General features: G+C 35.8%; 1 protein-coding gene across 3 annotated transcripts in view; it reads right to left on the bottom strand.

The window, feature by feature from the left end:
* Window positions 1–1,880: 1,880 nt before the first annotated feature.
* The window catches only part of SMAD4 (SMAD family member 4), a 60,538-nt gene continuing 37,999 nt past the window's right edge, over window positions 1,881–24,419 (bottom strand). For 2 of the 3 annotated variants that reach the window (XM_027118538.1, XM_027118539.1), the window contains exons 9-12: window positions 19,497–19,680; window positions 18,305–18,473; window positions 9,890–10,028; window positions 1,881–8,401 (exon numbers count right to left, since the gene is read on the bottom strand). In XM_027118538.1, the coding sequence (XP_026974339.1) occupies window positions 8,190–8,401; window positions 9,890–10,028; window positions 18,305–18,473; window positions 19,497–19,680 (704 nt within the window). In that variant the 3' untranslated portion in view covers window positions 1,881–8,189. Of the gene's footprint in view, window positions 8,402–9,242; window positions 9,356–9,889; window positions 10,029–18,304; window positions 18,474–19,496; window positions 19,681–24,419 lie in introns of all 3 variants that reach the window. The other variant, XR_003435245.1, reaches the window with a different exon arrangement.

Raw genomic sequence — 24,419 nt, 5'->3', positions numbered from 1 at the left:
TGACTTGTTCTATAAATGTCAGTTAGATCATATTGGTTGATGGTGGTGTTGAGTTCTTCTATATCCTTGATGATTTTAACTATTCTATCAACTGTTTAAAAAGCTATGTTGAAGTCCCCAACTATGGTTGTGGATATATTTCTCCATTCAATTCTATCATTTTTTGCTTCCCATTTTTTGCTCTGTTGCTTGGTGTATACACACTTAGGATTAACTGTGTCTTGACGAATTAACTCTTTATCATTACATACTATCCCTCTCTATCTCTGGCATTTTTCTTTGCTCTTAAATCTACTTTATCTGATACTAACATAGCCAATCTTGCTTTTCTTTGACTGTTTACCTAATATATATTTTCCTATAAACCTTTTTCTTTCAGATTGCCTATATTGTTATATTTGAAGTTTCTTGTAGACAGTATATAGTTGGGTCATGTTTCTTAATACAGTCTACCAATATCTGTCTTTTAATTAGTATATTTAAACCATTTACATTTAATATAATCATTAATATGTTAGATAGTAAGTCTGACATTTTTAAAAACATTTTCTCTTTGTTCTGTTTTTTTGCTTGTTTTCTTTTCTGCCCTGCCTCATTGTGAGTTACTGAACATGTTTTAGAATTCCATTTTGATTTATCTATAGTATTTCTGAGTTTATCTCTTTGGTTAGCTTTTTCATAGTTTTAAATATTTACTCTGTATACATTTAGAATCACCTTAGGTAGTGTTGCAATTTTTGCTTCAACTAGCAAACATAATTTAGAAAACTCAAGATGAGATTTATGTATTAACACATATTTTTGCTTACCATATATATTATTTTGCTTACCATATTTTTAATTTCTTCTTGATATTACCTTTCTTCTTTTATCATTTCCTTTCTGTTTAGAGAAACTCCTTTAAGCATCATTCTTTTAGGGTAGGTCTGCTGGTGACAAATTCCCTGAACCCATCCTGTCCATCTGTCTGGCCCAAAAGGACTACATCAAAATAAAGAAGTAGATGCCATCCCCAAAGTAGGGCCAGAACTAAAAGAATTGTTCTTTTAGAACAGAAGGGGCTGAGGGTAAAGGGCACTACAATTTATCACAGTGAGAAGACAGGGTGAGAAGGGTTTGAAGAGGAGTTGGGACTTTTCAGGTTGTCATTTGTGGGAGCTGTGATAAGGCAGGAGATGGAATAAAGCACAAAGAATCAAGGGTCAAAAGCAGAGGGCAGAGAGAGATGAAGAATACACAAAACTGCCCTTACTCCTGAAGAGTTCCACAAAGGAATGCTTTTTGTGTTTCGTTTTTTTCCCCTCAACAGCATGCCAATCAACAACCCTCTCCAAGTTCAGCTTAAAATACTGTAAATTTTAGGTCAGGCGAGAATGAGTCTCTCGGCCTGATAAATGTCTCTGGAACTCACATCAGCAAGACCAGAAAGAAAATTCTGATTTGGTCGTGATTTTTTTTTTTTTTTTTTACAAGCCATTGCCAAAGAAAAACCTTACCTGACCACCCCCTGCCCCACACTGACCCCTCATTTCATAAAGGAGGCAGCTAGGGGGGAATAGCTTTCTTTATCCTTAGATGGGCAATGATAGGGTCAGTCTCCAATTTCCAATTTCTGTCTCTCCTTTAAGCATCTTGGTTCTCATAATTCCCTAGTACCCACCTCTTCAACCACCATCATTCCACTCTCTCCTTTTAGAAATGAGATAAGAATGGGGACTGTTCTCCCATGGTCGTATTTGAAATGCTGTAGTTCCCATTTCAATTGTCACAAAGCAATGAAGGAAAATGTCCTCAAGTCTGAGAATTCGCTACGTGATTAGAAATTCTTTCTAGATCTAAAACATCCACAGGCTTTAAGAAAAAGAATGAGCACATAATGATTTAATTGGCTTTCTCTTTTAATCAAAAACATACTTTGTTACAGAGTTCTCAGGAAAGGTTCAACTATTTTTTAGCCACAGACTTCAACCAGGCAAAAGTATACAAAAAGCCACAAAGGAACTACCAGCCTTAGCTAACCAGTTTTCCCAAAAGCAGAGGTTAAATGTGGCTCTTCTGTGAGTTTTGGCATAGCTGCATTCCTCTGACTTCAGAGAAGGAGACAGAGTTGGGAAGTACTATCACCAAATCTGTTCCCAACCCCTAGTCACCTCCTCCAAATGGTTCTGCAGCTCACCAGGTTTTCATCATCCAGGAGCTTTCACACTTTTCCCTTAAATCACATGTCCAAGGCATCGGCCAGAACCCAACTTGGAAGAAGTTTGCTGACTCTATGTTTGGCCTTTTAACCAATCCAAGCCCATGAGTCCTTCTATCAATGACAAGCCACAGCAACAGCAGCTGGTTTCATTCCTTCCTTTCCAGCTACCACAGAGCTGGCCTCTACCAGGACTCCCCAATCCCCTACCCTTGACCCACCCCCCAAGGAAGGTTCTCAAGGTCCTTGAAAAAGCCAAGTCCATTAATTATACTCATCCAAGGATAGGCTGGAAGAGAACTCTGAAAGGAATGCTCCAGCCAAAAGTCTTCTAATCAAAATGGACCTAAAAAGAGCCAAAAATAAAGTGAATAATCATCCACTGGTATTAATTTCTTGAGTCATATAAACCATTTTAATTGACACAGTTCAAGGGAATTTCCCTGTTTTCAGAATAGAAGAGTTAAGAAACCAAAGACCCAAAGCAATGACCTCTAATAACCATTAGGCATTTACAGTAAGTTTTCAATCCATTTTAAAGAAAAAATTACCAGCACACAGTACTTAAGAGGATGGTGTCACACACATACCAACCCAAAAGGTAGAATATCATGACTCCAAAAAAAGCCTTAATACACCTTGAATAGAGATGATGGGAAAATAAGATAAAGGCTTTTCTCCATTTTTTTTTTTTTTAAGTATTTATTGCAGCCCCCAAGGCGGTGCTAGGCCTTTGGTTGAATTTAAGTTTTAAGGACATATTATGTAACTTCTTGTCCACAGAACAGTAATAAAATATCAAGCCTAGTCTCATTTGAATAATGTGGAAATAAGTAAAAAGCCCCCTCAGACAGCAGACCAAAGGTAAGGAAGAAATCAAAAACTGCTGCAAGGTAGGCAAGGTCACTTAAACTTCAGAGCTGGAAGAACTCATCTAGTCCAACTCCCTCATTTTACAGATGAGGCAACTGAGGCCCAAAGAAGGTAAATGACTTGCCCAAGGTCATACATCAAATTAGTGGCAGAGCGCAAACTAGAGAGTGCAACTGTCTGGCCCCAGCCCAGAGCCACTACTAGTTTCAGGTTGAACAAGAACACTAGTTCTGAGACCTATTGAGAAAGCATCTGAAATAAGCTGAAAATTATCCGCATCAATAGAGAGAAATGATTGTCTTCACTAGAGTTTTCTCCTTAGTTCTTCCTACATCTAAAAAAAAAAAAAAAGATGATGAAAGGAAAAGAAAAAAAGGTTCATTCACTCATTCAAGTCTGATGTTAAAATCCCTGAAAACATCAGCAATCACTTTAGCTACTCCTTGGGGCAGGATATCAGACCCTCAATTCTCATAAAGGCACCTAAAGGTCAAAAATATCTGTAGAGGAGGAAGGCCAGAAGATAGGACTCAAAAAGGGGACACCAAAACAAAACAAAATGACCCCCTCATTTTCCAAGGTTTTTATTTTTTTTGCTGTTCTTTTTCTTTTTGCTGGTGTCCTCTAGGTAATGGTATTGCCTCTGGCTATTGATGCTAACTTAGTAACCAACCCTTGTAACCCCAGTATTTGTTTGAGCAGCATTCAAGTGGAAGCAACTAAACCTTTCAAAGGGGAAAATTATGAATATGACTCATTTCTCTCTATCTGAACTACCTGAAACTCAGCAAGAATCAGGAAGCACACTAAGCAGTCAAACTGATATCAAATGCCAAAGCAGTGAAGTTCTTTTCAATACTTTACAGGAAACTTCCTTGGGTCCTGTCCCAGTTTGCCCTGGTGTTTTAAAGAAAGTTCTAATAAGTATGGTTATCTGGCTTCCTTGCCCAGTCGGGAAAATGAATCAGAAAGGGAAGAAGGAACTAAGGGGAGGTATACTAGTAACACACAGGAAGTGGTTGCTGTCATTAAAGGGGCGGGGGGAGTATACCAAAACAAACATTCCAAACCATAGGAGTCTGCGACCATTTAGTGCAGGTAAAACAGTCCCACATGTCTTAGCAGCCTCTAAAGTCTACAAGACAGGAGGCACAAAAGAAACACTGTATCTAGTATGTTCTCTAATATACATATCAAATAACTCCACCCAAAAAAATGGCCAAAGTAAAAAAAGTTTTACTGTTTAAATAAGGCAAGTTTGGATTATGCAGAAAATTCCATTCCACAGTGATACCAGATAAATAAGATAAACAACCTAGCAACACTGGGACAAGTGCTTACAGACAAGGCTGGGCCTGAGGATGCTATGAATAAGGCCACTAACTTTTTACATCCTTCCTGATATATCTTAGGAGAAAAGAAATTATCTAGTTGTGAGGAAAAAATAGAAAGGTTGCACACAAGATTCTCATACCCCATCTTCAATAATCTTGCAAAGGAGGACTTAGGTGATTATTTACAGATAGCTATCCGCAACAATGGGTTCTGCCTTTAGGAAGGAAAAAAAAAAAGCATTTTTTCTATCTGCTAGTCTTAGCCAAACCCCATCCACAAAAGAGTTGTTAACTGACTTTACATACAGGTAATTGCTTTCATATACTCATTTACCCCAGTAACCTAAAATTCACCATTTTCCCAATCTGCTATTATTAAATGCCAGCAAAATGACTCAATGATGGAGGGAGCAACTATAGAAACTATCAACAAAAAGGATTATTCTGCCTTACTGAGAATAAAACTTCTTCTTCCAAAAGGCTCTCAAAGAGGTTCTGAACTAATCTGATTTTGCATAATAGCTAGTAACTACTAACTAGTTACCACCAAACCAGGAATCGAAATACTTCACCATATATTCTTTAACCTCCACATATACTTAAGGAGCACCATGGAACATGTAAAATTTCCCTTCTTCAGATGGGCATGGTCAAAAAGACAACTGCAATAAACTTTCGAAATAAGATATTTATCATCTGGAAGACAGGACATTTTATTTTGCCTTCAATGTTCTATTACAAATACCCCCTCTCTACACTACACCCTTCCACACGAAAGTGGATTTTTAACTTTGAAATACAACACAGCTCATATGTGTTCATTTTATTTGGGTATTCTGAGTATGGTTATCCCTAAGCCAGGTCACTCAACCTGTAAACCTACAATGTTTACAGGAGGAATGGGACAGGCAACCTATTTGCCTATTAGGTCAATACAAACAAGCCATGCTTCTAGAAAAACAAGGTTATACGGCAGTGATTTATTATCATTATCTTTGTATACCAGGGGTAGTATACTATAAAAAATGACAGACTATATCCCACAAAAGAATCTACTCCCTGGAAAATAAAGGCAACACCATTTTGGATTTAAGGATTTCCCTTTGATAATGCACTGAAAGGCACTAGACAAAAGTGGAATGGGCCTCATACTGGATTGATTATAAAGGTACAAACCTGGTTCATCTCTCTCTCAGCTTCCACTGAAATTCAATATTCTGAGAGTCTCTGAGATATGAACTAGCTAGAGAAAACACACCCAGAACCATATACTCAGAGCAATCAGATTCCAAGAACTGTGGACACTATTCTACTCTTAAAATAGCCATAAAATCTTAAACACTGTGATTCTTTTAGTCTTACTCATCAAAGATGACTACCTCTAAGAAACGTAAATACTGTTCAACAACTATAAGCCCTCAGAAATAACTGATTATAACATACTAGATGTTTTCTCAAAAGCATGTGACTGAACCTAGGCACAAGTATAAAGCAATTAATAACTAGAAGTACTTCTATGTACTTGTCGTATTTTTATGGCTCTTTGCAAAAGGAAACCAAAGTGGGTGGCTTGGCCTGAAAGACAGACTACTTAGCAAATATTTTCCACAATACTTTCCCTAGATGATTAAACATGTAAACCTTCTTTAAAGTAGAATAGGAGGCAATGGATTATATCATAGCATGCTTGTGGTTCTAATCTAACATCCTCGATTTTTAAAATCTGTTATTCTAAAACTCTCTCCCCTCTTGCTTCTATTCTTCATTCACAATAAAACAGACCTAAGTAAAAAATTTCTAGAGAATGAAGATACCTTTTAAAAAATCTGCCAATAAAACGTAAAATCACCAAACTTTACAGATTAAGATTAGGTCTTTAACAGAAGTATCTGTAAGTACTCAAGAGTATAAATGAGTTGGTAGAAATGTTATTTTAAAAAACAAAATACAAGTAGCTTGGATCAAGATATGTTTAAATCACAGCAATAAGCAAACTCAGTGGTTTCTAGGATGGTCTTACTAAGAAGACCTAAGCAAAGAAGTAGAAGATTTGTTGATTTAAGTTGATATAAGGATGACTATCATGCATTAAGTGTTTCTCATGTCTCAAACTTGTAACACACCTGAAATAATCTTATTACACTTAGAAAGGCCCTCCATGAAGAAAGCAAAAACATCTGAAAGATAATCCTTGATTTATTTCACACTATTTATCCTGTAGACAACCTACTTATCTTATAGACAATCAGGCCTAGTTTTGCTACAGTAAAATAAAAGTTAAAAAAATAACCAACCCTACACTTGATACATAATGTCCATAGGGAAGTCCTGGTAGAGTGGGAGAAAAAAACCAAAGCTGCCCAATAGTACTGGCTGTTTGCCTGTCACTTAGTAGAAGGTGTCTCGCCACTAAGGTTGGACTCAAAAGTGCAAAAGAAAAAAAACTTAAAAATCAAACCTAGAATTCAACTTTGCACGTTGAGATTCAGTTTTATTTATGCTACTAGCTAAGTAAAAAGCATACATATTGTATCTGTGGTACAGTCAATACATTTGCAACTTTTCTACTTAAATTCTCTATACAAAGTCACTGCCAATTGATATGATCATTGATGGCAAAGGGCTTAGAATAACCAAAAGGTATAAAAAAGTTTGCAGTCTTGCCCCAAGATACAAAAACTGAATTTTAAACAATGTCATAACATACATGACTTAAACAGTATACGAAAAAAAAGTCACACATCAAATCAAGTACAAAAATATCCAAACTACCTATTATGAACGGTAATGTTTCCCTTATTCTGCACTGTATTTAACACAGAATTTAGCAATTCCCAAAATATTCATTATTTAGTTTAAGCACTGCCACCTCTGCAGAATGGTTAAGATATTAGATGGAGTGACACTGCTTTTAGTGTTTTTAAAAATACAAAACCTTTCCCTATGTTAATGAAGGAAAGAAATTCCTCCTCTAGGCTTCTTAGTAACCAACCCTGTGCCTAGAAATATAGAATACATCTACTGTTTAACAGGGCTAAAGTAGATTTCATGATAAATAGTTATCCAACAAAGATAACAAATGTAATTTTAAATGATATTCCTTTGGTAATTTTAAGGAATTCTCAATATACAGAGATTAGTGTTTTGCCTTGGCAAAAGAAAATTGAAGTCGCAAGACAATCTGAATTGAAATCATCTTCACTAGTTTAACTTGAAAAAAACATTTGCATAAAAGGTTATAATACATTACTATCTTCTTTTTTAAACACAGAGTAAAGTTGCTCTTGGTAAAATTAACTCACCCGCATGGCACAATATTTTGGAGTAAAGTATGTTCAACAATAACAACTCACACACAAGATAATATAGGTGAATTAACTTTGAGAACTTCTCTGCCTTTAAAATCAGCAATATTGAATTTATTCTGTAGAATAACACACATATCAATGTTCTGCATATAAAAGGCTCTAAAACATTTTAAAGGGCTAAATTTTCCAGCATTGGAATGATTCCTTCATACATAACTGGTGAAGATTTAATAAGAATGTGTTTTTCCTGATCTTCAAGCTCTGAGCCATGCCTGAAAAGTTCTAAATAGGAAAAAAAAAATTGTTTTAATCCAGTTTCTGTCTGCTAGGAGCAAGGCAGCAAACACATTTTTCAACCCCTTATGAAAAGATAAAGCAGAACAAAAGTGAAATATATCTTCAGATTATAAACAGGATTGCATTTTATAGTCCACCATCCTGATAATGTTAAGGGCCCCAACATTAAGTTAAAAGACCTCAGTCTAAAGGCTGTGGGTCGGCAATAGGCATGGTGTGAAGTACTTCATCTAGGAGCTGGAGGGCCCGGTGTAAGTGAATCTCAATCCAGCAAGGTGTTTCCTTGATGCTCTGTCTTGGGTAATCAGGCCCCCAGCCTTTCACAAAACTCATCCTGAGTATGCATAAACGACGAAGGTCATCAACACCGATTCCAGCAGCAGCTGACAAACCTAACAGAAAAGATTTAGATGACGTCAGAGGGACAGCTGATCTCTTCCCATCCTCCCTAAATCTTACATTAATAAGGTGATTAGCTTTCTTTACTTCATTCTCCCCAGCATATAACTTCTCTGTCAAGGTGCCAAAAAGTAAGTGTAGATCTATACTTTATCAACAGGGACTGAAAACTTTTGGTAAAGACCACCTACATTCCACATGGGTCTTCTAGCTACCATCAATTATGAATTACCACAATCCACCAACACCCCACCTGTTTTTCTCTTTAGAAGTGGAGGTGAAGGAATAAAAAACAACTTGTTTTTAAGAGGTAGTGCATGTCTACAGGTTGGTTCTAAGAACCTTACTGTCTGTCTAAACAGTCTAGTTCAGAGTAAGACATGACTAATAATGAGACAGTTAACAGTCCTGGTTCCACTAAGACTTCTTGGATGACCCAGATGATGTCTGTCTCTCAGTTTCACAATGTAACAGAGATAATACGTAATTACTCAACAGGGAGCAGTAGATGAGAATGAAAAATTTAATAATAGATCTGGATTCTTTAGTAAAAGCATGTTTATAACATCAAAACTAGCAAATTAATGGTTTAGATGCCCAAATCTTTTAAAAAATAAAATTTTCTAAATGAGTATGCCTTATCTACCTCTAAATTGTAAACTCCTGAACATAAGTCACAACGGAGACTCTGCATCTAATTTTCCAGAACATACAGTCATATAGTCAATCTGCATTCATCAATATTACAATGAAACTAATGGGAGGAATTTGTTATGTACTGTAGAGAAACCTGCAGGGCCACTGCAGTTTTCTTAGCCAGTGTGATTTGCTTACCACACTGAAGAGGTTAAGAACAGGGGTTGAATGAATCACTAGTTATGCCTTCAGACGTGGAAGATGGGTGCCACGTGTTTCCATCATAAAAGTCTATAGTCAGGAGTTTAACTCTGCAGTAAAAAATTCCCCATCAGTGTGAAACCTGGCACACAGTTCAATTTTACCCTAAAATTAAAAAAAAGTCTACAAGTTACCAAAATACCACCCTCACTTAGTTTTCTCTCCATGCTTAGCATACTTAAGAAAAAACTGGAGAGGTGCCTAACTCTGAAACTGAAATATGCTTTCCTTCTAGAATAAAGCAAAGCATGTCGGTGATCTCAACCCACCCTGGCTGGTGAGGCAAGAATTAAAAGCATCAGCAAAAAAAAGGGGAGACTGATCAATATAATATAATAACCCCCTTTCTCCTTTATCCCATACTCCCTTTTTTGATACAAAAAGAATGAACACAGGGTCCTAGACAAAGGGCAACTATTACAGAATAACAGTTTTCTTTTTTTTGTTTACAAATTCAAAAATGTTATCCCAGTAAAAAGAACTTTAATTTCTATTATTGCTTAAATTAACTAATCAACTGAGTCAATCAAGATAAAACGCCAACTACTGCACTTTAAAAAAAAAAAAATCAAAAGTATACTTACTGATAGCTGGGGCTATTCCACCTACTGATCCGGGGCCAGGGATGTTTCCTGCCACAGCTGCTGCCTGGGCAGCTGCTGCAGCTTGTGCAGTAGCTGCCTGTTGTTGCATCTGACGATGACATTGACGCAAATCAAAGACCTTAAAAAAAAGTATAAGTCTCATGCCATGAGTCCAGCAGAAAATATTCCATACATCAAAAACCAATGCATAAAACTCATAGCTTAATTCAGCTCTCAGAATTAAAGAATTCAAAATTTTAATTTTTTATGTATATGTAGTTCTTAGGAAAGGTGGCTTGAAGCTCACCAAGAGGCACATTTCACTATGAGGACAGCTTTGGCTGCCACAGCTCTCTGTATCCTTTATCTAGAGTTCAGTGTGGGGCAGCCATTATTGTCCTTGTGAAAAACCACACCACTGTGTAAAATGAACAGTTAAGAAATCATCCCTCCCTTTCATAACCAAATTGCTGAGAGTTTTCTTTAGGCTGAATCGAAGGCCTAGATCATATGGCCAACTTCTTTTCTTTATCATTCTATTTGGAGGAGTGAATAAAAGGCACTGTCACTATATAAGAAAACAACTACATTTCTCAGAGATGCACACTTTAATCCATAGGAGCAAAATAACATGATATTTAGGACTTGTTTTAAAATACTTTAGAAACAGAGGAAAAAGAATAGATCAAGTAAATGTAAAATCTTAACAACTACTGAATCTCAGTGATAGATACATGGGATTTCATTAACTAGTTTCTCATTACTTTCTGTATGCTCGTGATAAAAAAAAAAATGCTTAGCTTTGAATCCTATCACTGATACCTGCTACCTACATGGGTTAAATTTCTTAACCTCTCTGAGGCCTCAATTTTCTTATCTATAAAATGGGAATGCTAAGTGTACATGCTTTTTTATAAGGTTGTTATAAACTTGGCATAGTATACAGTAAGCTGTCAATAAATGTTACTTATTATATTTTATTTTAGTTTTGGCCTCCCATGTAGCCATTGACCTTTCAGGATAAGTTAAGGAGTTCATAAGTAATTTCAATGTTCTTTATCAGCCATGCCAAGGGCTGGCATTTTTTAAAGCACTGGAAGATTACACAAGCAGAGTGATCATCTTAGAAGTTGCAAGAAAGGAAAACAAGGACAGAGTAGAAGCAAGACTGCTCAATGCACTTTTTTTATATCATTTTAATTTCTGAACCATGTGACTATATTCCTTTGTCAAGAGTAAATTACATTAAAAAAAATCCTTCTAGTATGCACAAAACCCAAATATAAGCAAGCATAATTATCCCTGACAATAAAAGAAATCAAAGAACGCATAACATAGTACTTTATCAGATAAACAACAGGTTTGAAACCCAAACCATTAGTTTTCAGATGCCTGAAAAATTCTGTCTGTCTTTAGCCATGGTATTTACATGAAACATAAGAGCATACAACAACAATAAACAAGAGAACCCTCTCCAAACAGCAAACCACATTCCTATTTACTTATTTCTCTACTCAATGCCAATCTTCCAGCATCAATGACGGACAAAACTTAAGACTATCCCATTCTCTGAAGAGTTAGAAATTTGTCACAAATAGATGTATTTATTACCTGACCAAACTATCAGTCCTAAAAGGCTTCAGAACAGAAAGCATGACAAAGTCAGGTCTGGAAATCAGAAATCCCACAATGCCCAGAACAAAACCCACTGTTTTTTCAAGATTCCCAAGAGTCCATTAGATTCTGAAATTTTCCACTGGGCTCTCTGACCTCTTAGAAGGCATCACCTAGCACAGTACAAAGTGGGACTCAAATATTTGAAATGCCAAATAGCTCTACAACCACTTCTTTTTAAAGAAAGAAACTAACAAATCTTATTTTTTAGAGCAGTTTTAGGCTCAAGATAAAACTGGGTAAAAAGAAAAGTGAGCTCTGCCTCCCTACTCAATCACAGCCTCCCCCACCGTCAACGCCCCGCACCACAGTGGTGCCCCTGCTACATCGATGAACCTACCCTGACACACCGTTATCACTCCAAATCACAGGCTACATTAGGGTAACTCTTGGTTTTATAATTCTATGGGTTTAGACAAATGTATAACGACATGTATCCAACGTTGTAGTGCCATACAGAGTACTTTCACTACCCTAAAAATCCTCTGCGCACTGCCTATGAGTTCTTCCCTCCTCTCTATCCCTGGAAACCACTCATCTTCTTACCGTCTCCATAGTTTTACCTTTTCCAGAATGTCACAGAGTTGGAGTCATACAACATGTATGTAGCCTTTTCAGATTGGCTTCTTTCACTTAGTAATATGCATTTTAGGTTCCTCCATCTCTCTTCATGACTTAATAGCTCATTTCTTTTTAGTGCTGAATAACATTCCACTCTGTGGATGTACCACAGTTTATTTACCCATTCACCTACTGAAGGACATGTTGGTTGTTTCTAAGTTTTTGGCAGCTGTGAATAAAGCTGCTGTAAACATCCGTGTGTAGGTTTTCGTGTGGACATACATTTTCAAATCATTTGGGTGGATATTAAGGAGTGTGACTGATGGATCATATGGTTAGAATACATTTAGCTATGTAAGAAACTACCAAACTGTCTTCCAAAGTAGCTGTACCATTTTGCATTTCCACCAGTAATGAATGAGAGTTCCTGTTGCTCCACATCCTGGCCAGCATTTGGTTTTGTCAGTGTTTTGGATCTTAACCATTCTACTAGTATGTAGTGGTATCTCACTGTTGTTTTAATTCACAATTCCCTAATGACATGAACTTGAACATCTATTCATATGCTTACTTGCTATCAATGTATCCTCTTCACTGAAGCATCTATTCAGGTCTTTTGCCCATTTTTTAATCAGGTTGTTCTCTTACTGTTAAGTTTTAAGTGTCTTCTATATTTTCGATAACAGTCCTTTATCAGATGTGTCTTTTGCAAATATATTCTCCCACTCTGTGGCTAATCATCTCATTCTCTTGACACTGTCCTTCGTAGAGCAGCCATTTTTAATTTTAATGAAGTCCAGCCTATCAACTGTTTCTTTCATGGATCCTGCATTTGATGTTGTATCTAAAAAGTCATTGCCATACCCAAGGTCATCTCCTATGTTATCCTCTAAGAGGTTTATGTTTCACATTTAGGTCTTTACAACCACTTAAAAAAAAATTTTTTTAACCATCATTAACCTAGTATGGCCCGGGAGGAGGGAATACAGCTTACCTATAAATTCCCAGGGTTCAATATGTTCTCAACATATCCCCACCTCCACCATGAGTTATTAAAAATAACCAAGAGATATTCACACATAGGTTCTTTACAATATGTTATAAACAATCATAATTACGACTGTCTTAATCTAAATCTATGCTAACACCAGGAGCACATATTAACCACAGAGATGAAATTTTAAACCTTTTATCTGCAGATGTAGTAAAAACGATTCATTAAGCACCTCAGCAAACCTTCTTTCCACATGGGTTATTTATGTAATTACAGCACCCACACCAAAAGACATATTATTGGCTATACTGCTAACTAAAACTCAGGCTGCCTCCCCACTGTATACTCTGTCTATACCATAATAGGTTTCATCTGTTATACTGGATAGTAAAATTAAGGCTTTCATTGAAATGCAACCATCTTCCTTTCAAAATTTGACTGAGTTGTTGATAAAAACAATTCAAAGTAACCAAAGGTTTTAAATATTCTTTTTGGCTCAGATCCAAAACATATTTCATCACCACCCCTGGGCTAATCAACAATTTACCTCTGATTTCATTTATTTAAACACATTTCCTGTGGTTACTCTCATATAAGTTTATTACAAACTTATTATTTAACAAAGGTGAGTGTCTTCAGGATATTCCCTTTCAACCAGGAGTCAAATTTTGGCATTCTTCTTTATAAGGCTCAATTACAGTACTCTGTTTAAATCAACACCAAGAAATAGTAATCCAGAAAGAGAAACAGATAATTGTGTTGGTGGTATACCGGGCATCTGAATATAAGACTGCTTTAAGGACTTGCTAAGTAATCTGACCTGGAGGTAAGAATCATGATATATAGTAACTGGGAATAAATTTAAGTGGGATCATAATAACCTTCAACCTAGTCCAGCTGTGGTTTAGAAACACAGCCTGCCCCCTGCCCCTAACATATGTGTTCAAAAACAAACCTGACTCATCATCATAAGAGAAATGCATATCAAAAACCACCACAATGAGATACCACTTCACACCCTCTAGGATGGCTAAAATCAAAAAGACAGATAGCAACAAGTATTCATGAGACTGTAGAGAAATCAGAAACTTCATATACTGCTGCTGTAAATATAAAATGCTACAGCCACTTTGGAAAACAGTTTGGCAGTCCCTTAAAAAGTTACACAGAGTTATTTTATGATCCAGCAATTCCACTCCTTGGTATATGCAAGAGAAATGAAGACGTATGTTCACACAAAAATCTGTACGTGAATGTTCATAGTGGTATTATTCATAATATAGCCAAAAAGTAGAAACTCGTATGTCCATCAACTGATGAATGGATAAACAAAATGTGGTATATGAAATATCATTCAGCCCTAAAAGGAATGAAGTACAGATATATGCTACATGGATGAAGCTTGAAAACATTATGCTTAGTGAAAGAAGTCACAAAAGACCACATTATATGATTCCATTTATAAAAACTGTTCAGAGTAGGCAAATCTATAGAGAGAAAAAGTAGGTTAGTGGTTGTCTAGAGCTGGCGGAAATGGGTTGTTGGGAGGTAACAGCTAAAGAGTACAAGGTTTCTTTCTGGGGTGAAGAAAATGTTCTAAAATTGATTGTGGTGATGGTTGCACAACTCTGTGAATATACTAAAAATCACTCAATTGTACTCTTTTAATGGGTGAATTATATGGTATGTGAATTATCTCAGTATCTCAAAAAAACTCTTAAAAAACCTGAGTGTCTACTGCTTAAGCAACAAAAACAAAACAGATCTTACTTTTGAAAGCAAAAGAGCAATGCCACTTAAACAGAATTCAAACATTTGCTCCATTTAAAGCTTGTAAAATGCCATTTTGTTACATCAGATTTTCATAAATATAAGGTGACTGCTATATCATAAGAGAAGCAGGAAAAAAAAATCAACATCTTAGGAGAAAAAAAAATACAATTTAGTCCTAGCTTCTTGGTTTATAAAATGAAAGAATGGTTCTTTAAACCTATGTTTTCCTCATTTTAACTAAAAAGAAAAAAATGTGTTTGTGTGTATGTATGTGTATTGGGGGTAGGGATGGATTCCCCCATGTGGACTCCCCAATGTAAGGGCACTCCTTCCAAGGGTTCATGTATCTGTATGCAATTCACCCCAGTAACATGATCTCTGGTGAAAATCTACCTGACAACCTAAACTTTAGTTACTGCGGCCCAAAAAATTAGTAAATGAAGAAAAGGCCAATGGTTAGATTTAGGATAAACTTGCATCTCTTTCTGGCTAATGAGAAGACTCTTCTGAAGAACAATATACTTAGTAAACAGAAATAACTATTTTTAAATCTTAGTTAATATAACAAAAATGGGATTTTTTTACTCCACTAAAATGTACCACAAGAGAGTTATTTATTGTTCAAGGCAAAAGTCTGAGATTGCTATAAAAATCTATCCATGACAGTGGTTTATCAAGTGATGACACGTCTCATACCTGGGTGGCTTTTCAAGGACCATTTGTACCAAAATAGAGATCCTACATTATTTGACAATCCTAGAAATTAATTATACAAGATTCCACATTTTTTAAGCTTAAATGTTTTAAATACTACCTCATATCCGTTAAGTTCATAACTACTGTCTGGCACAAAGTATATATTCAACACTGTAGTCCTCTGTCCATTCACTTCTAATTGCACAAGTAATCCAGAGACTTGTAGTCAAGATGGATGCATAGTTATGCATAATCACCTTTGCTCTCTGCTCCAAACATATACAAAGGCTAGAAAAAGTATTAAAAATAGATATCTTCCAAGCCAATCATAAAATTCATGTGGAAATCCAAGGGGCTGGCAATAGCCAAAATAATCCTGAAAAATTACAAAGTTGGAGAGCTCGCACTCCCCAATTTCAAAACTTCCTACAAAGCTATAGCAATCAAGAAAGGGTAGTACTGTCACAAGGACAGATATATACAGCAACGAAATAGAATTGATGGCCCAGAAAAAAACCCTTTATCACTTAAGGTCAATTGAGTTTTCAACAGGGTGTCAAGATAATTCAATAAGGGAAAGAACAGTCTTTTGAACAAATGGTTGCTGGAACAACTGGTGCTCATACAAAAGAACAATCCTTTCCCTACACCATACACAAAAATTCACTCAAAATGGATCATAGACCTAAATGTAAGACCTAAAAGTATAAAACACTTAGAAGAAAACATAGGCATAAATCTTCATGACCTTGCCTTAGGCAATGGTTTCTTAGATATGACACCAAAAGCACAAGCAACCAAAGAATAGATAGACTATACTAAATTTTAAAACTTTTGTGCTGCAAATCATTATCATGCAAAAAGTGAAAGACGAGCCAAAGAATGGAAGAAGATATTTGCAAATCATGTATTTGATAAAGGACTGATACCCAAAATATATAAAGAACGCTTATAACAATAATAAAAAGACTAAAAAATCCAATTAAAAAATGGGAAAAGATCTGAACAGACATTTCTCCAAAGAAGATACACAAATGGCCAATAAATACACAAAAAGAAGTTCAACATTATTAGCCATTAAGGAAATGCAAATCAAAACCACAATGAGGCAGATACCACTTCATATCCACTAGGATGGCTAAAATAAAAAAGGCAGATAATAACAAGTGTTGGTGAGAATATAGAGAAACAGAAACCCTCCATATATATTGCTGGTGGAAATGTAAAACAGCACTACCATTCTGGAGAACAGTCTGGCAGTCCCTCAAAAAGTCAGACATAGAGTTATCTTATGATCCAGCAACTCCACTCCTAGGCATATATCCAAGAAAATGAAAAAAATACATCTACCTAAAAACTTATACATGACTATTCATAGCAGCATTATTCATAATAGCCAAAAAGCAGACACAACTCATGTCCATTAACTTATGATGGATAAACAAAATCCACAGTGGAGAGCAAGGACGAAAGACAGAAGGTACTTGGGGTACCAGCACCAAACAGGTGTAGAGGACAGGAATTTGACTTCTCAGAGTGATATGGAATGAGAAAACAGGCTCTCCAAGGGCTACAACTGGGCACCTGCCCATAAATCAAGTGCTGGTAAAACAGTTTGACAGTTAATTCAGAAATGCAATTAGGAATAAAATTCTTGTCCATGGCATAGGTAAGCATCAGAGAAATCTATGCAACAGGAAATTAGGCCCTGAGCATACCTGGGGATTGGAACTCAATTTCCTCAAGGGACAAAAATTCCTCTACCTTCTAAATATAAGAATTGGTCCTGAGATGTGGATCCCAGGGTGCCAGACTAAGGCAAAACTGCCCTACAGGGAGAAGCCATGACAGGAAGGAAAAAATAAAAAATAAAATCTCTTGAGAAAAACTTGCCAACAAGTATTAAACAGACTACAAAGCATACGAGGAAACACAGCACCACTTAAAAATAATAAAGCACAAATAAGCAAAATTCCTTGTGGAAAAATTAGAAAACACAAATAAAGATAATTCTATTTGTGTGCTAAGCAATTTCCTAGGACTAAGTGATGAGGCAGAGTTAATTCCACTAACTTACAATAGCTAATCTTAAACATGCTGAGGATGACGGTGAAAAATCTGAAATTAGAAATATATTTAGGGTATCTAATTACCATCTTCCACTTTCAAAAACAGTATATGTTATAAATTAAAATTAAAATAGGTTGAATATGTAATAATTAATGAAAAATACCTCAGGCTTAATTTGCAAAATAATAGTAAATAAAACTATTTAATGCACAAAATAACTAACCTTAAAAAAAGTGGTACTGAAGAATTTTTCATTTCTCAGTTCTTAATGTGAAAAGCTATACTTTTAGAATTCCCTTCCATAAAATCCTAAAGGTTGGCTAAGATGCAATTTCAGAGTCTGAGTTTTACATATTTTATATCAAAGGAAATTTGGAGGTTTCACTCAGTATTTTCAAGAGCCTGTGTATTACCCTAAAACATTTAACAAATTTGCTAATAAAACAATAGGGCATGAATGCATCCACAAAACTAAATAACCAATCATATCAATAAAAGTGCCCAGGAAATGTGTTTTATATACAAACATAATTTCTTATTTAATACATAAAGAGACATTTTTACACTCCTCCCACCTCCATCTCAATTCTTTAAACAACAAACAGAGCTTTCCAAGTCTAAAATATTTGAGTAAAATTGCAACTAACCTTTATATATGCACTTGGGTAGATCTTATGAACAGCGTCTCCAGGTGCACGCCCAGCTTCTCTGTCCAAGTAGTAGCTCTGTACAAAGACTGCGTGGTCACTAAGGCACCTGACCCAAACATCACCTTCACCTTTACATTCCAACTGCACACCTTTGCCTATGTGCAACCTTAGGAAGAAAAAGTGAATCACATTTCATTTTGATAAGTATTTAAAAATAAATTTTAGTTCAGATTATATAGCATACCCAATACTGAAAAATTTTAAAGAATAAAGGACATTATATAACACCATAACCAAAAGATAGCCACTGTTAACATTTCTGTATGTTTATTTTTTTTAGTATCCTATTCATATGTAATAATGATGAACATTCACATAATGCTTATTATGTGTCAGGAACATTCAATATAAATTCTCATTTAACCTTCACAATTCAATTTAAATTAATTTAAAAATTCAGTTAATCACATGAGCCAAATTTTAACTGCTCAACAGCTACATGTGGCTAGAAGTTACTATACTGGACAGCACAGATATAAACCATTTCCTTCATCACAGAAAATTCTATTAGACAGCACTGGCTTAGAGAGTAGATAATTTGCCAAAATCACACAGCGAGGGATAGAGCCAAGATTATGTGCTTATGCACACACACATTTCCTTAAAGAGTTGAGATCACACAGTACCTAAAATTGTGTATGTTTTCCTGTAATATTTCATCTTAAGTATTTACATTTGATTATGTAAACTTTTTATATGTTAATGACTGCATAAAAATGAAAGTGTATTAAAATTTACTTAACCATTTACCTTTTATTATCAGTCTTCCATTATAAATAACACCTGTGGAAACATGTCTTCATTTTATGTTATTTCCTCTCAATAAATTTGGAGAAATACCATACAATCAGAGGAAATAAAAACTAGTTTTCAAACCGGGTTCCAAAAGGTCTAGTTACGATTCAAAACACAGAAACCTCACTGACTTTTAAAAAACACGGTATTTTATCATCTTTTAAATAACAAACATCTACAATTCAAATGAAATGCTTACAAATTCTGAATTTTCAAGACGATCTTTATTCTTTTATATTCGAAAACATAATTTACATTGAAAGATATCTCTGAATAAAAGACAATGTACTATGTTCAATTTTTAAAATTAACTATCTAACTATACAATCAATACCTTGCTCTCTCAATGGCTTCTGTCCTGTGGACATTGGAGAGTTGACCCAAGCAAAAGCGATCTCCTCCAGAAGGGTCTACATAACCATCAACAGTAACAACAGGACAGCTTGAAGGAACCTTAAACGTCTCTCCTACTTGAACATCCATTTCAAAGTAAGCAATGGAACACCAATACTCAGGAGCTATAGGAGAGAAATGGGAGAGAACAGCCAATCATGTGAGAAAGATTTAAGGTTTTCACTTTCACTCCATATGACAAAGCTTTTCTTAAAGGGTGAAGGAAAGAGAGAGCACACAAAAGAATTTATAATGCATTATAAAAGTACGCACTGCCATGACTTCTACTTTTCAGCTTAGTATCTTACATTCTTGAAACTTAAAGTCATTTTTAAAATCTGGAATTTGGTTCTTACCTGAAAGTACCCAATCAACAGGGAATTTAAAAAACGGAAATTAGAAACATAAATTTTTTTACCATGATGTTTCATCTAACTGCACATAATATTTTCTACGTAGTTTGAACTTTTATTTTTTTTTAAAGCACACTGATTCTAATACGTATTTCAGAGAAGTGTTCTTGAATAACATCAATCTATGGTATATATTTATAGATCCCTAAATGAGACAGAGGGCATAACCAAGCCAGACATCACAGACAAGAGTCAAGGTTAATTACACTCCAACTACACAGTTTCTGTGAGCAGGATTTTTCAGTTGTCTCTTGGATGAAAGGTCATTTGTCCCATCTGTATTTTTAGTGAAGTCCATTCATGTTAACTACTATAATTTTTTTAAATTGTTTTTTTACATAGCAGGTTCTTATTAGTCATCCATTTTATATACATCAGTGTCGACATGTCAATCCCAATCTCCCAATTCATCACACTGCTTTTCCCCCCACCGCTTTCCCCCCTTGGTGTCCATACGTCTGTTCTCTACATCTGCGTCTCAATTTCTGCCCTGCTAACTGGTTCATCTGTACCATTTTTCTAGGTTCCACATATATGCGTTAATATACAATATTTGTTTTTCTCTTTCTGACTTACTTCAGTCTGTATGAGAGTCTCTAGATCCATCCACATTTCTACAAATGACCCAATTTGTTCCTTTTTATGGCTGAGCAATATTCCATTGTATATATATACCACATCTTCTTTATCCATTTGTCTGTCGATGGGCATTTAGGTTGCTTCCGTGTCCTGGCTATTGTAGATAGTGCTGCAATGAACATTGGGGTGCATGTGTCTTTTTGAATTATGGTTTTCTCTGGGTATATGCCCAGTAGTGGGATTGCTAGGTCATATGGTAGTTCTATTTTTAGTTTTTTAAGGAACCTTCATACTGTTCTCCATAGTGGCTGTATCAATTTACATTCCCACCAACAGTGCAAGAGGGTTCCCTTTTCTCCACATCCCCTCCAGCATTTATTGTTTGTAGATTTTCTGATGATGCCCATTCTAACTGGTGTGAGGTGATACTTCATTGTAGTTTTGATTTGCATTTCTCTAATAATTAGTAATGCTGAGCAGCTTTTCATGTGCTTCGTGGCCATCTGTATGTCTTCTTTGGAGAAATGTCTATTTAGTTTTTCTGCCCATTTTTGGATTGGGTTGTTTTTTTTTAATATTGAGCTGCATGAGCTGTTTATATATTTTGGAGATTAATCCTTTGTCCATTGATTCATTTGCAAATATTTTCTCCCATTCTGAGGGTTGTCTTTTGGTCTTCTTTGTAGTTTCCTTTGCTGTGCAAACAGTTTTAAGTTACATTAGGTCCCAATTGTTTATTTTTGTTTTTATTTCCATTACTGTAGGAGGTGGACCAAAAAAGATCTTGCTGTGATTTACATCAGAGTGTTCTTCCTATGTTTTCCTCTAAGAGATTTATAGTGTCTGGTCTTACATTTAGGTCTCTAATCCATTTTGAGTTTATTTTTGTGTATGGTGTCAGGGAGTGTTCTAATTTCATTCTTTTACATGTAGTTGTCCAGTTTTCCCAGCACCACTTATTGAAGAGACTGTCTTTTCTCCATTGTATATCCTTGCCTCCTTTGTCATAGATTAGTTGAGCATAGGTGCATGGGTTTATCTCTGGGCTTTCTATCTTGTTCCATTGATCTATGTTTCTGTTTTTGTGCCAGTACCATAATGTCTTGATTACTGTAGCTTTGTAGTATAGCCCAAAGTCAGGGAGTCTGATTCCTCCAGCTCTGTTTTTTTTCCCTCAAGAGTCCTTTGGCTATTCGGGGTCTTTTGTGATTCCATAAAAATTCTAAGATTTTTTGTTCTAGTTCTGCAAAATATGACATTGGTAATTTGATAGGGATTGCACTGAATCTGTAGATTGCTTTGGGTTGTAGAGTCATTTTCACAATATTGATTCTGCCAATCCAAGAACATGGTGTATCTCTCCATCTGTTGGTATCATCTTTAATTTCTTTCATCAATGTTTTATAGTTTTCTGTATACAGGTCTTTTGTCTCTCTAAGTAGGTTTATTCCTAGGTATTTTATTCTTTTTGTTGCAATGGTAAATGGGAGTGTTTCCTTAATTTCTCTTTCAGATTTGTCATCATCAGTGTATAGGAATGCAAGAGATTTCTGTACATTAATTTTGTATCCTGCAACTTTACCAAATTCATTGATTAGCTCTAGTAGTTTTCTGGTAGCATCTTTAGGATTCTCTATGTATAGTATCATATCATCTTCAAACAGTGATAGTTTTACTTCTTTTCCAATCTGTATTCATTTTACTTCTCTTTCTTCTCTGATTGCGGTGGCTAGGACTTCCAAAATTATGTTGAATAACAGTGGTGAGAGTGGACATCCTTGTCTTGTTCCTGATCTTAGAGGAAATGCATTCACTTTTTCACCACTGAGAATGTTTGTTGTGGGTTTGTCGTATATGGCCTTTATTTTGTTGAGGTAGGTTCCCTCTATGCCCACTTTCTGGAGAGTTTTTATCATAAATAGGTGATGAATTTTGTCAAAAGCTTTTTCTGCATCTACTGAGATGATCATATGGTTTTTATTCTTCAATTTGTTAATATAGTGTTATCACATTGATTTGCATATATTGAAGAATCCTTGAATGCCTGGGATAAATCCCACTTGATCATGGTGTATTATCCTTTTAATGTGTTGTTGGATTCTGTTTGCTAGTATTTTCTTGAGGATGTTTGCATCTATATTCATCAGTGATATTGGTCTATAACTTTCTTTTTTTTGTAGTATCTTTGTCTGGTTTTGGTATCAGGGTGATGGTGGCCTCATAGAATGAGTTTGGGGCTGTTCCTTCCTCTGCAATTTTTTGGAAGAGTTTGAGAAGGATGGGTGTTAGCTCTTCTCAAAATGTTTGACAGAATTCACCTGTGAAGCCATCTGGTCCTGGACTTCTGTTTGTTGGGAGATTTTTAATCACAGTTTCAATTTCATTGCTTGTGATTGGTCTGTTCATATTTTCTATTTCTTCCTGTCTTGGAAGTTTATACCTTTCTAAGAGTTTGTCCATTTCTTCCAGGTTGTCCATTTTATTAGCAGAGTTGCTTGTAGCAGTCTCTTAGGATGCTTTGTATTTCTGCGGTGTCTGTTGTAACTTCTCCTTTTTCATTTCTAATTTTATTGATTTGAGTCCACTCCCTCTTCTTCTTGATGAGCCTGGCTAATGGTTTATCTATTTTGTTTATCTTCTCAAAGAACCAGCTTTTTGCTTTATTGATTTTTTTTTTTTTTTTTTGCGATATGTGGGCCTCTCACTGTTGTGGCCTCTCCCGTTGTGGAGCACAGGCTCCGGAGGCGCAGGCTCAGCAGCCATGGCTCACAGGCCTAGCCGCTCCACGGCATGTGGGATCTTCCCAGACCGGGGCACGAACCCATGTCCCCTGCATCGGCAGGCGGAGTCTCAACCACTGCGCCACCAGGGAAGCCCTGCTTTATTGATTTTTGCTACTGTTTTCTTTGTTTCTACTTCATTTATTTCTGCTCTGATCTTTATGATTTCTTTCCTTCTACTAACTTTGGGTTTTGTTTGTTCTTCTTTCTCTAGTTCCTTTAGGTGTAAGGTTAGATTGTTTATTTGAGACGTTTGTTGTTTCTTGAGGTAGGACTGTATTGCTATAAACTTCCCTCTTAGAACTGCTTTTGCAGCATCCCATAGGTTTTGGATCGTCGTGTTTTCATTGTCATTTGTCTCCAGGTATTTTTTGATTTTCTCTTTGATTTCTTCAGTGATCTCTTGGTTATTTAGTAACGTATGGTTTAGCCTCCACGTGTTTGTGTTTTTTACGTTTTTTTCCCTGTAACTGATTTCTAATCTCATAGCGTTGCGGTCAGAAAAGATGCTTGATATGATTTCAATTTTCTTAAATTTACTGAGGCTTGATTTGTGACCCAAGATGTGATCTATCCTGGAGAACTTTCTGTGTGCACCTGAGAAGAAACCGTAATCTGCTGTTTTGGGATGGAATGTTCTATAAATATCAATTAAATCTATCTAGTCTATTGTGTCATTTAAGGCTTGAGTTTCCTTATTAATTTTCTGTTTGGATGATCTGTCCATTGGTGTAAGTGAGGTGTTAAAGTCCCCCACTATTATTGTGTTACTGTCGATTTCCTCTTTTAGAGCTGTTAGCAGTTGCCTTATGTATTGAGGTGTTCCTACGTTGGGTGCATATATAATTGTTATATCTTCTTCTTGGATTGACCCCTTGATCATTCAGCAGTATCCTTCCTTGTCTCTTGTAACCTTCTGTACTTTAAAGTCCATTTTATCTGATATGAGTATTGCTACTCCAGCTTTCTTTTGATTTCCATTTGCATGGAATATCTTTTTCCATTCCCTCACTTTCAGTCTCTATGTGTCCCTAGGTCTTAAGTGGGTCTTTTGTAGACAGCATATATATGGGTCTTGTTTTTGTATCCATT

Source organism: Aethalodelphis obliquidens, unplaced genomic scaffold, assembly GCF_003676395.1.
Source record: "Aethalodelphis obliquidens isolate GAN/ISIS:26980383/991018 unplaced genomic scaffold, ASM367639v1 scaffold19, whole genome shotgun sequence".
Taxonomy (NCBI): domain Eukaryota; kingdom Metazoa; phylum Chordata; class Mammalia; order Artiodactyla; family Delphinidae; genus Aethalodelphis; species Aethalodelphis obliquidens.
Note: the sequence above shows the minus strand (reverse complement) of the source record. Positions and strands in the feature narration are given on the sequence as shown.